The sequence below is a fragment of the Cynocephalus volans genome, chromosome 2, assembly GCF_027409185.1.
Source record: "Cynocephalus volans isolate mCynVol1 chromosome 2, mCynVol1.pri, whole genome shotgun sequence".
Lineage (NCBI taxonomy): Eukaryota > Metazoa > Chordata > Mammalia > Dermoptera > Cynocephalidae > Cynocephalus > Cynocephalus volans.
In genome coordinates this window covers 210,744,304-210,757,346 of record NC_084461.1, presented here as the reverse complement: position 1 = coordinate 210,757,346, position 13,043 = coordinate 210,744,304, and the positions used below count along the sequence as shown (strand labels likewise).

Below are 13,043 nucleotides of genomic sequence, written 5' to 3'. Positions count from 1 at the left end.
CTTTAGCTCACTGAACATATTAAAGACAGTTGATTTAACATCCTTGACTAGTAATTTCAATGCCTGGCTTCCTCATGGATTGTTTCTGTCAAATTATTTTTTTCCTGTGAATAAGCCATATTTTCCTGTTTCTTTGTATGTGTTTAAAATTTCTGTTGTGAACTGGACATCCTGGGTATTATACTCTGGTAGCTCTGGAGATTTAATTCTCTCACTCCTCAGAGACTGCTGGGTATTGCTTGTTGATGGCTGAAACCATGCTTTTGTGACTTTTCCAAACTATTTTTGCAAAGTGAGTATTCCTTGTTGTATCTTTTCACAGAAATTTCTCTTCTATCATCCCTGGGGATCAGCCAGTGAACAGATGATATTTCCTTAAATATCTGGCTCCCAAGAGGGGAAAATTAAATAGGACCTGTCTCTTTAAATCCCCTCATGGCCAGGAAGCTGCTTCATCCTGTGGGAGTTGAAACAATGGCCAACCTGTGTGCTGGCCTCTCAGTGATCAAAAGCAGCAATCAGTAATCAGAACCCATAACCCCATATTTTGGAAGACAAGGTCCTTTTTACTCAACCTGGGTCCAGCAAGCTGTACCAGGAATGAGGATAGCAGTCCTCACAGCTGCCTCCCATGGAGATGAGGGTAACAGATAGCAGCCACTGCTGTGTGAAACACTGAAATTGATGTAAATTTACCTGCCTCTTCATCAAGCTCTCCCCTGGCTGCTGCAAGTATTCTCCTAGATTCTGGTGTTCCAAAATAGTTGCTTTGGGCAGTTTCTGCCAGTTCAATTGTTTCCACGAGCAGATGGATTCCTGGAGCTTCCTACTCTGCCATGTTTCCTGATGTCACCTCCTGCCCATTGATTTCCTACAAAGATGCAAAGGCAATTCACTGGAGAAAGGATAGTTTTTTCAACATATAGCATTGTTTGTTTTTTGGGTTCTTTTTGGTGGCTGGCCGGCATGGGGATCTGAACCCTTGACCTTGGTGTTACAGCACCATGCTCTAACCACCTAGCTAACTGGACAGCCCATATGGTATTGGAACAATTGAACTGCCATGGGCAAAAAATGAACCTCAATCTAAGCCTCACATATTATGCAAAAGAAACTCAAAATATATCAGAGAACTAAATGTAAAACTATAAAACTTTTAGATGAAAACATAGGAGATACTACTACACACCTATTAAATAGCTAAAATAAACAAAAATTGACAATATCATGTGCTGGCCAGGATATGAAGTAAATGAAACTCTCATATATTGCTGGTAGAAATGTAAAATACACAGTCACTCTGGAAAACAGTTTGGCAATTTTTATAAAGTTAAACATACACTTACCATATAACCTAGCAATCCCACTCTTGGGTGTTTTCTCCAGAGAAATATAACCTATACATAAATGTTCAGAGAAGCTCTGTTCATAGTCACCCAAAACTGGAGAAAAAACAAATTGCCCTTCCACTGGTGAATGAATAAACAAACAGTAGTACATCCACACAATGGAATGGAATACTCTTCAGCAATGAAAATGAACAAACTGTTGATACACGCAACAACTTAGATGAACCTCAAAGGTATTACGCTGAACGAAAGAAGCCTGTAGGAAAAGGTCACATACTTTATTTTATGAACTGAACATTTGTATCTCCCCAAAATTCATATGTGGAATACTGAACCCCCAGTATGATGGTATTTGGAGGTGGGGCATTTGGGAGGTGATTAGGTCACAAAGGTGGAGCCTTTATGAAAGGAATCAGTGCCCTTATAGAAGAGACTCAAGAGAGATGAACTCTCTCTTGGCTATGTGTAGATACAATGACAAGTCAACTGTGTTCAAGCCAGGAAGTGGGACCTCACCAGACAATGGATCTGCCAGTGCCTTGATTTTGGAATTCTCAGCCTCCAAAACTGTGAGCAATAAATGTTTATTGTTTAAGCCATCAGTCTATGGTATTTTTGTTATAGCAGCCTGAACTAAGACACTTTATGATTCCATTTATATTATATTCTCAAAAAGACAAAACTATAGTGATAGAAAATAGATTAGTGGGTTGCCAGGGGTCAAGGGTGGGGGGAGAGCATGACCATAAAAGCACAAAGGAGTTTGTTTTCGGGGGGTGGTGGTGATGGAAGTGTTCTATAGTTTTATTGTAGTGGTAGTTATGTAAATCTATACATGTGTTAAGATTCATAGAGCTATACATTTAAAAAGTCAATTTTATTGTATGTTAATTTAAAAATTAAAAAAATGAAAAACTGTTCACTAAAACAAAACAAAACAAAAACACATGGTCATGAAAGATGGAGAAAGGACAAGGAAGTGGTACAGACTGAAGAAAACTAAAATGACAAAATGCAACTCCTGATCCTAGATTACATCCTGGACCAGAAAAGTAAAAGAGACATTGCACAGCAGTCGGTGAAATTTGAATGAAGTCTGTGGATTGCATGGCAGTGTTGTATGAATATTGATTTCCTGATTCTGATGATTTTTCCGTTGCTATGTAGGAGACTCTAAATACCCCTGAGGTATTTAGGGATGATGGGGTATCATCTTTTTTTTTTTCTTTTTCTTTTTTTTTTTAAAGATGACCGGTAAGGAGATCTTAACCCTTGACTTGGTGTTGTCAGCACCACGCTCCTCCCAAGTGAGCCAACCGGCCGTCCCTATATAGGGATCTGAACCCATGGCCTTCGTGTTATCAGCACCACACTCTCCCAAGTGAGCCATGGGCTGGCCCTGGGGTATCATCTTTTCAACTTTCCCTCAAATAGTTCAGAAAAATAACTGTGAATATATATAATCATTATATGTATATATATTCACATACACACATACATATATATGTATAGAGAGAGCAAGAGAGATGGAAGAAAGGGGACATGTGATTTCTCTGTACTGTTCTTGCAACTTTTAAGTTTGATATTATTTTAAAATACATTGTAAAAATCAAACAATATTAGAGATTCATCTCCCATTCAGAAAAATTCCAAGTAATTTATGTAGATATACCACCCTCAAGAAAGTGGAGCCTAATTCCCCATTCCTTAAGAATGAGCTGTGCGTATTGAATTCCTTCCAAAGAGTACTGTATGGAAAGGGAGAGCAAAAAGTCACTTTACAGGGGTGAAATCTTGACAAACACTAACTAAGCCAGATGATCACAGTCAACATCAACAGTGACAAATTATGTCGATAGTATGTAGCCCTATTATGATGGAATAAAAACAGCACTTTAACTCTGTGGCCTTCTTCCCCCAAGCCCATAACCCAGATTTATTATGAGAAAAATATCAGACAAATCCCAGTTGAGGGACAGTCTACAAAATACTGGACCAGTACTCCCAAAACTGTCAAGGTCATCAAAAACAAGGAAAGTCTGAGAAATTGTCACAATCAAGAAGAGTCTAGGGAGACATAATGACTAAATGTAATGTGATATCTTGGATGAGATCCCGGAACAGAAAAAGGACCTTAGGAAAAAACGAAGGAAACTGAATAATGTATAGACTACACTTAATAATGTATCAATATTGGTTTGCTAATTGTAACAAATGTACCATACTAATGTAAGATGTTAATGATAGGAGAAACTTGGTGTGGGGTATTGGGAGCTCTCTGTACTATCCTTGCAATTTTTCTGTAAATCTAAAACTGTTCTGTCAGTCCCCTCGGGTTACTGTAACAAAATACATTAAAATTGGTAGCTTATAAACAACAGACATTTGTTTCTCACAGTGCTGGAGGCTGGGAAGTCCAAGATCAAGGTGCCAGCAGATTCAACGTCTGCTGAGGCTCACTTCCTGAGTCATAGACACTGTCTTCTCACTGTGTCCTCACTGGTGGAAGGGGGAGGGGTCTTTCTAAGGATGCTTTTATGAGGGCACTAATGCCATTCATGTGGACTCCACCCCCATGACCTAAACACCTGCCAGAGGCCCCACCTCCTAGTACCTCCTAGTTCTTACTGTTTATACTGTTTATACCAAAAATACATACGAATTTTGAGGGGAACACAAACATTCAGGCCATAGCATATTTCAAAGAATAAAGTTTATTTTACAATATTGAGGCAGTCTGATGAGGAGGATTGGTTGTGGGGACTGGTAAAGAATGAGGCTGAAGAAGATGTTTATTTTTTGGCTTGGGGAATTGGGAAGATAGAGGGGCTCTTGGGTAAGACAGGAAACAGACAGTGGGCAGCTGAGGAGTTCAGGTGATTTGTAATGAGCGTTCGTATACTTGAAGGAAGGTTGGGCACCTGGGTAGTGAAGACGTGGAGCTACACTGGGAGGAGAGTGTCATGTGAGAAGAGTGGGACAGCCCTGTTGGGTGCCCATCCATTGTCTTTCTTCTTGATGGATGGAGGCTGATTTGGTTGGGGTATCCACCCCTCCCCCATGTGACTAAAGGAGAGTCACCCTCTCCTAGGTATTGGGGGTAAATCCTCATTGGCCTAAGACACTTATGTTGAACATTCTTCTTGGTGATTAGATGGGGTGGGTATGTGACCCCATCTGTCAAGAGGCATGAGAGAAAGCTTCTGCTAGGTGGCTTCTTTCTCCTGAGAAGGAGACCCCCAAAGAGACAGTCCCTTTCTGTCTTTGAATAGTGTGGCAGCATGTGTTGTCTGGAACTGCTGCAGCCCTCTTCCTACTTGCCTGAGGATGATACCAACACAAAGAGCGGGGGAGCTTTGAAAAGAGCAGAGAAGAGGAGCCAGAATCTTACCTGTGTCAGATGAGAAAGTATGTGTTCTTGCTGTTTACACCAATTTGGTTTGGCAGGGCCAGAAGGAGGGTGAGGCAGTAGAGCACCTAGGACAGAACATTTAAGGCGGTGCTCCTTTTCAGATGCTGACGCTGCACTTGCAAGACCCTGAGAGTGAGTGTCTCCTTAAATGTTGCACTCGGATGAGTGTCTCAACTTAGTCCTGGCCCTTTTTATTTCAGGGTTTCCTGGAATTACAGCTGAAAGCTTCTAACTGGTAAGGGGAGGACACTGGAATTTAAGGAATGGATAGATAAGAGGAACCCAGAAAAGGAGATTAAAAAGCAGCTGCTCTGTTTGGGCCGGCAATGTTATATAATAACAGTGCCAGCAGTCAGCCCAGCCTTTGGCCTAATATTAAAGGAACTGTACTCCAATTTTGCAGTTGTAGTCATCTTATTTTTGTGATTTTCTAAAAAGGGTGTTATTGTGTTCATATTTCCTCCCTGACTGAAATATTATGTAGTAGTTTTGTTAATGTTCTAATAAAGTACTTGGTAAGATTTTTGTTACTTTTAAATTTTGTTTGTGTAATCATTTATTTGTTAAATTGTGCTGTGATCAGAGGGTTTGACCTGAACAATTTTTGTTTATTTGAATTTATTAAAATTTTTTGTGGTCCAATAAATGTTCCAGGGATATTAGGGGTGGTGGTGATGTACTTTATGTAGGTATAGAACACGGCATATGTTTTTGTGCCTTATTAATTCTGTTATTTAACTCATCTTTATTTTTCTTTTGTTTGCTTTATAGGTCATAGTCTGACAGTGGTATGTAATATATTTTACTATGACCATATTTCTATTAGTTGTATTTTAAAAAATTTTTGCTTCCTGTTTTGTGTCGCTATGTTATTTGATGCATTCAGTTTCACAATGTCTTTTTATACCATATATATGGCATATATATACGTATACATACATCTTTTTAAGCAACAGTATATATTCAGAGTTTTCCCTCTGATCTGAGATTTTCATATTTTTATATAGTAATTTTAGCTATTTACATTTTTCTTATGTATTTATTTACATTTGGCTTATTTGTTACACCTAGTCTAACTTTTGCTCATCTAATTTCCTGGTGTTTTGATATTGTTTATGATTCCTTGACATTTCTTTGCCATTTACTAATGTGAGGACAGTGTCTGGTACACTTCCTGGTATAAGACTCTTGGTTTTTGCTGTATGAATTACATTTTTTCCTTTTATCTCCTGTAATAACTTATAAGGTATACATAAAGCCTTTTATATGGAAAAGTTACATAAAATTATACTATTTTTAAAAATAGCTTTTATCCTCATTTTAGGTAAAACAAAGACTTAGTGTCTTGCATTTTCTATCCTCTTTTTTCCTCCCTGGTTTTCACTGCATAATCTGAGGTTAAAACCTCTACTTAAAAAATTCCTCTTTCTCAATTTTTTTCTTTTGCATTTTGTTTGTTACCATAGCAACAACAATTATTCAACTTAGTATCAAGACAGTCTCTCTACTGAGTGGTGTTTTTATTCAGTTATCTCTCTATCTTTAGCAAGTTTCAAGGCTCATTGCCAGTTCTTTTCTCTCATTTCATCATTCATGAGTTTCTGATTCATTTCTCAGTGATTTATTGTACAATTCTAAGCAATTTTTGCAGAAAAGGGAGTTAATTGGGTAGTGGATTAGTCAGAACTCTTGTGGTTTCAAGTGACAGAAACCTAACTCAAATTGACTTTTAAGGAGAATACATTGGCTTATGAACCTATAAAGTCCAACCTCAGCTGAACACAGCCTCAAACTATGGCATCAGGAAATTGCCTCCATCTCTCAACTGTGCTTTTCCTGTCTCACCTTTATTCTCAGAGGGCATTTCTCACATCCTGGCATGTTTCACCCCAGACCTATACTCACTGCCCTAGCACCCTAGCAGAAAGGGAAAACCCTTTTTCCAATAGTTTCTGCAAAAGTATGCTTTCCCAATAGTTTCTGCAAAAGTGTCACTGGCCTGGGTCAGGTCACATGTCCATCCTTTGAACTAACATCTGTGATTCTGACTGGGGAGCCCTGGGTCACATGCTTACTTTTTCAAACCACATGACAGTGCAAAAGGACATTTTGCCAAAGAAAAATTGGGTTGCTGCTAGGCAGGCAAAAATAACAGATGTTCATTTCTTCTGAGATTCTGTAGATCTGTGGATTGTCACCACTCTAGAGAAACAGTAAGGAAGACATTTAGGTAGCCAGTTTTCTGCTTAGATGGTAGCTTAGTGTAGTTTCCGTGTTTCAGAGCCTGGTTCTCCACTTTGTGTTTCCAGAAATTTGTTGTCAGTGTATCTAGATGATTATTCCCTCTGGGCCTGGCTCATACTAATGCTAACCTGACTCAGCAAAGACTGATGAGACTGAACTCCATCTTAGAATGAACAGTAATTGCCACAGGACCTGAATGGGGCTGTCCTCTGGTCACAGCACCTTCCCTATCTGAAAACCACAAGTGAAGTCAAACTCTAATCACAAGGTTGCTTAGTGCCTATGAAACCAGGCAAGAGTAGTTCTCTGGAGAAACTGATACATGCTAAGACCAAAAGACAGGCAAGAACTGAGAGTAGTCTAGTCTGGCTGGCACGTAAAAGTCAGGGAGGGTTGAGGAAAAGGAGATTGGGGTGGAGGAGTGGTCAGCGAAGACCTCATTCTGAGTGTAATGTGGAGACAATGACTTGCTTTAAGGGGAGAGGCATGGTCAGATTTATTATGGAAAGATTGATCTGAGTATAAGAAGGAGAAGCAATTGGAGATTGCAACACTAAAAGCAGAAGAGATAACGAAGGCTACTGTGGTAGCCCAGTAGGAGAATTGATGCAGCAGGCACTAACCAGCAGAGTGGCAGTGGGGCTGAAGTGGTTTACATTTAAAAGTGCTTCTCAAAGTTTAAATATGCATAGGAATCACCTGGGGATCTTGTTAAAATGCAGATCGTGATTCAGTAAGTTTGGGGTAGGGCCTGCGATGCTATTTCTAACAAACTCCCAGATAATACTGATGCTGCTGGTCTGGAGACAATACTGTGAGTAGCAAAGAATTCTGAAATAAAACAGTAAAGAAACAGAATTTACAGGAGTTTGTGATTGAATGGTGGGGGTGGGGAGGGGTGTCAGAAGTGAGTTAAAGTGCATTGTTAAAGATCATAGCCAAATTTCCAGCTTGAGTATCTGGGTGAAGGTGATGCTATCCAGAGATACAAGATGAGGAACAGGTTTAGGTGGGGCAGATAATAACAGATGACATTTATTGGGTAGTGTGTGCCAGGCTCTTCCTATACATTGTTTTATTTACCTTGCACAACAAACTTATGACATAGTTACTACTGTGATCCCCATTTTAAGAATGAGGAAACTGAGGCCAAGGTCTTACAGATGGTAAACAGAAGAACCAAGATTCAAACCCTCTGGCAATCTGAGCACAGAACTCATGCAGTTAACTACTGGTGGTTTGCATATATATGGAGGTTGAAGCACCTCTAGGATGTCACATGGAGCTGTCCAGTGTGCAGGTGAGCATTCTGACCTGGAGTTCAGGAGAGATACTGTGAGCAATAGTTAAAGATCTAGGAAGAATTAAGGCACTGGAGTGAATGAAATCATCCCAGGAGGGTCACAACCTACCCCTTTGCAGTGCTGTCAATCTTGTTCCATTTTCCATTGGCATTTAATTCTTGCAGAGGAGGAATCTGAAGAAAGCCAGTTTTTAGCTTTTTTTATGAATAAGCTTTTGTTTTCCTGATTGGATACTGTTAGTGTTTGTTCTTTTGTCCAAATTTTAACATTTTTTCTAGACCATGTCTTGAAATTGGTTTCTACTTATACAGTTTTCTTTCATTATAATTTTGATTGTTGCCACTAATTGACTTATTCTGTCTTCTTTGGGTGATGCCTATATTTTGAATTTCCATGATGCACTCCACCTCCATTATCTTCTCTCTTAAAGAATTCCATCATTTTGTTCCATTTCTTGAAATTTTTCACGTTTATCTTCTATATTACTGATTTCCTCTTCTGCATTGTTAAGTCAGTTTTTTACTGCTTTGACCTTTGCTTTTACTTTGGTTATTGTGGTTTTAATTTCATGGTACTCTCCATTTATCTTGGCCTGTTTTTTAAAAGATGCAATGTCCTCTTCTACTCAAGAACAAGAATTAGGTGTTTTCTAAAATTGGGCTGTGCTTCATGGACTAAATATATTTCCAAGGAGTAATTTTTGGCTCTAACACTTGATTCCTTTTCTCATGTGCCACATACTTTTTTCCCCATGGGGCTTAAAAAACCATTTGTTTGTTCTCTTTTTGAGATTGACTAGTTGATCTCTGCTGATGTCTGGAAGACCAGAGTTGAGGCCTTTAAAGATTACAGTGTTGCACAAATGAGGATGCAGGGTCTACCACTCTTACTTAACCCTCCAGAGATGGCATAAGAAATGGTTCAGAGGCGGTGGCTGGATCATCTTCTTTCTCATTGTCTTAACTTTTCTTGGCATCCACCTGCTTCGGGATTCTAACTTTTTTTTCAACCTCTGGTGTTTGTGACTATTTCTGAGCTTCAGCATGTCTCTCTTGTTTTCTCTCAATCTTGACGTTTGGGGTTTAGCAATTCCATCTTTGCATTTATGTTTCAGTATGTCCTGTGTCTAAGTTTCTGCCTATCTGTACCAATCTGGGTCTCAGTCTCCAAGCCTCAATGTCTTTCTCAAGTTTCTCAACCTACTACTCCCTAAGCCCTTATTTTGCTTTATATTTTTTCATGGTACTTATCACAGCTTGAGTAATATTTATTTCTGTCTCCTCTTTCCAGAAGGTAAATTCTGTGAGAATGCAGAGCCAAGAACATGGTAGGTGCTCAACAAATATCTGTTGAACAAACCTCTGACTAGCGGATCACTCCGGTCACGTTTTGGTCTGACATTTGTGCTCACACTTTCTCAGTATGCAAATGTCTTTCTTGGTCTCGGTCATGCCTTTCGGTTTCTGTCCTGATCTCGAGGCCTTTAAGTTCATCAGTGTGTGGGCCACAGATTCTCAGAGGGCTGTCCCAGGCCCGCGGTCGGTGTGTGGAGCGCTGTCGAGCTTCACGCGCAGACCCGGGTCGCTCGCCCGCTCTGTCAGACCCCGCTGCAGGGCTCGGTCTGGTCCTGAGCGTCTCCCAGACTCAGTTGTGTGGGTTCTGTCCGGACTTCTTCGGTCTCCATCTGCGTCTCAACAGCCGCCTCCAGCACCGACTCCCCCGCGAACGCACGTGACCGCGCCCTGCGACACCTCCTCCGCCTCCCCACGGCTTCTCCCGGAGCTCTCCGCTTCCGCCGGCCCGGGAGTCCCCGCCCCCTGGCAGCGGAGAGCCAATCCTCGCTCACGCTACTTAGCCCTGCCCCGGCGCCCTCCTCGGCGCGCGCCCCTCCCTCCACCCGCCCTCCCGCCGGCGCGCCCGTCAGTCAGTGAAGCAGTCGGTTCGAGCGGCGGTCTGCTCTCCAACTCTTTTGGGCGGCGCCCTCCGTCCTCCTTCTTGGTCAGCGGCGGCGGCTGCACCGGCGGAGGTGCGGTCCTTTCAGGAGGTGCGGGCAGGAGCTGAGCGGCAACTGCGGAGAGTCGAGTCCAGCGCAGCGGAGGCGGCGGCGGCGGCGGCCCGGCAGCCAACATGGCGGCGGCGGCGGCGGCGGGCGCGGGCCCAGAGATGGTCCGCGGGCAGGTGTTCGATGTGGGGCCGCGCTATACCAACCTCTCGTACATCGGCGAGGGTGCCTATGGCATGGTGTGGTGAGTGTCTTAAGTCCGCCCGCAGGCCCGGCCGTCTCACAGCACCGAGCCGCAGCGGACGCAGCCGCGGCCTCGCCCGCGCCAAGGCCGCCCGCGCCAAGGCCTCCCGCGCCGCCGCGACCCCGACCTCAGCTTCTCCACGGTTCGCGCGCTGGGGGCCTCGGGCGGGGCCCCGGGGCCGGTCGAGGTTTAGATTTTGCTCGCGGCCCTTTTCGGGCCGGCCCTCGCTCGCCGCTGGGAGGGGCACCGGGGGCTGAGGCTGGGACCCCCGGACCCGGGCGCAGCGCGTACTTTAAAGCTCGGACCCCTGGAAAGGGAAAGGAAACGTCCCCCGCCCTCCAATTTGCTAGCATTATGGCCTTTTGACATCCGATCGTAAAACCGGGAATTCCATCAGATGCTTGTCGGTGGTGGCGGCGGCCGCCGTGGTCTAGAAAGCGGTTCTCTTTGGCGTGTGTGCAGCAGAACACCGAAATAATTATTATTCTTTTCGTACCTCTCTTTACCGTGAACGGCTTTCTTTAAATATCTTCAGTGGTGCTAATGGTGCTTTCCTGGGTGGGCTTTCTAAAAAGCGTTAGTGACGCCAGTGTTGGTTGTGGAATATTTCGGTCTTGAAGTTTTTAAGTGGATTTTAATATCGTGCTCCTTGCGTTTCATCATTCTCTTGATTTATTAAAGATCCGTTTGGAGTTGGGCCTAATTTGTCTTTTTTTTTTTTTTCTTTACCCCAAGTGATCTCTCTTACCAGCATAAATGCATCCAGACGTTTTAGCCCAATTACTGTGGACTTTTCCTGCTAACGTCTTAATGGTCAATATATATGCAGTCTTTTTTTTTTTTTTTTTTTTTAAAGATGACCGGTAAGGGGATCTTAACCCTTGACTTGGTGTTGTCAGCACCACACTCAGCCAGTGAGCGAACCGGCCATCCGTATATGGGATCCGAACCCGGGGCCTTGGTGTTATCAGCACCGCACTCTACCGAGTGAGCCACGGGCCGGCCTATATATGCAGTCTTAATGGAATTCTTGCAGAATCACATGCAGGCTCTCTCATCTTGATGCAGATCCATCAGAAACATTCCTGGAATGATGGTAATGGTATTGTTTTTATTAGAACTAGCTAGCTGTGTTTTGTGCTGATGAAGACTTGTGGAAGTAGATTCTCTTACACCTAAATCTTGTGTGTCTTTTGTGTTACGAAGAAAGTAGATTAATTTACTGAACGCTTTGTGACTGGTACTGTGCTTACGTACATTATTTCATTTTATTTGAACAGCCACCTCGAGGGAGGAAAAGATGGTGATATCACTCTTTCAGATTAGAAAGTATTTCAAGGTGAAGCCAATTAATTTCTAAGGTAGAACTCAAGAATCAGATTTAAGTTTGTAACCTGAGATTTTATTTCAAATCTGCAGCTCTTTTCATTACACCCCGCTTTCCTTAAATAGTGTTATTGATCATCTCAGAATTTTAGCATATTTTACTAGCAGATGTGTTTCAGAAATGTATTCAAATTTAATGATCATAATTTTAGAAATGCTGTAGAAGGCATGTTTTACTAAGTATCTTAGGTAGAAAGACTAGTTAAAATTCTTTTTTAAAAGACTTTAATTGAATCTTGAATATTTTCATTTTATTTAGGAGCAAAATGCTTCGCAGTATATATGAACTGTGAAAAAAACCATTAACTCACAGGCTTAGGAGCCAAAAGAGAAATTAAGTTAGGTCAAGCCAAAAAGAAGTAAGTCCCTAAAAAGTAATGGAGAGAAAGTACTACTCACAACATCACTTCTCTGTCATACGTCTTAATTGCTGTTGCACCTGCTGTTAACTGTGCCAGTAAATATGTCTCATTATGAGAGGGTCAGAATTGCCCATCAGATCCTTTGGCCCTATTAAAAAATTTAACTTACCTAAAATATGGACTGAAAAAAACTTTAGGTTTAGGACATGTCAATTGAAAAGGTTTTTTTTCCCCCTATTTGATAAGACTTTTTCTTATCTGATGATGAGTTAGATCTTGTAACTGTCTGTATCACTGCTGTATACTTATTTGACCTTGTAAGTTTCCAGGTGAAATGTTAAGTCCTCTTAGTGTAATTTTCCTTTCCTAAATAAAATACAAATATAAATATAATTGGAATTCAGATCCTGGGTACGGATTATATTCTTTTATCTTCAGATTGATGATATACCCATTATTAATTTAATCTTTTACATTGTACGTTCTTAGCATTTAATAAATATTGATTAGCAGTGCTGGGTTGGGGCTGGCTGATTACCTCAGTTGCTTAGTGCACAGCCTTATAACACCAGGGTCACAGGTTTGGATCCCTGTACCGGCCAGCCACCCAAAAAGAACTATAGTCCTAAAAAACAGTGCTGAGTTTATGGAGGGCTTCTTGGTTAAAATGTTAATATTTGAATAGCTGTCTTTTAAAAAACTTAATGCTTCCAGAAGGATTTAAGAATTTCCAGCCATTC

General features: G+C 41.7%; 1 protein-coding gene across 1 annotated transcript in view; it reads left to right on the top strand.

Moving 5' to 3' along the window:
- The first annotated feature begins 10,225 nt into the window (after positions 1 to 10,225).
- MAPK1 (mitogen-activated protein kinase 1) overlaps positions 10,226 to 13,043 on the top strand; it is an 89,504-nt gene continuing 86,686 nt past the window's right edge. Inside the window, exon 1 of the mRNA XM_063086208.1 lies at positions 10,226 to 10,555. Within this exon, the coding sequence (XP_062942278.1) occupies positions 10,437 to 10,555 (119 nt within the window). The 5' untranslated portion in view covers positions 10,226 to 10,436. The remainder of the gene's footprint in view (positions 10,556 to 13,043) is intronic.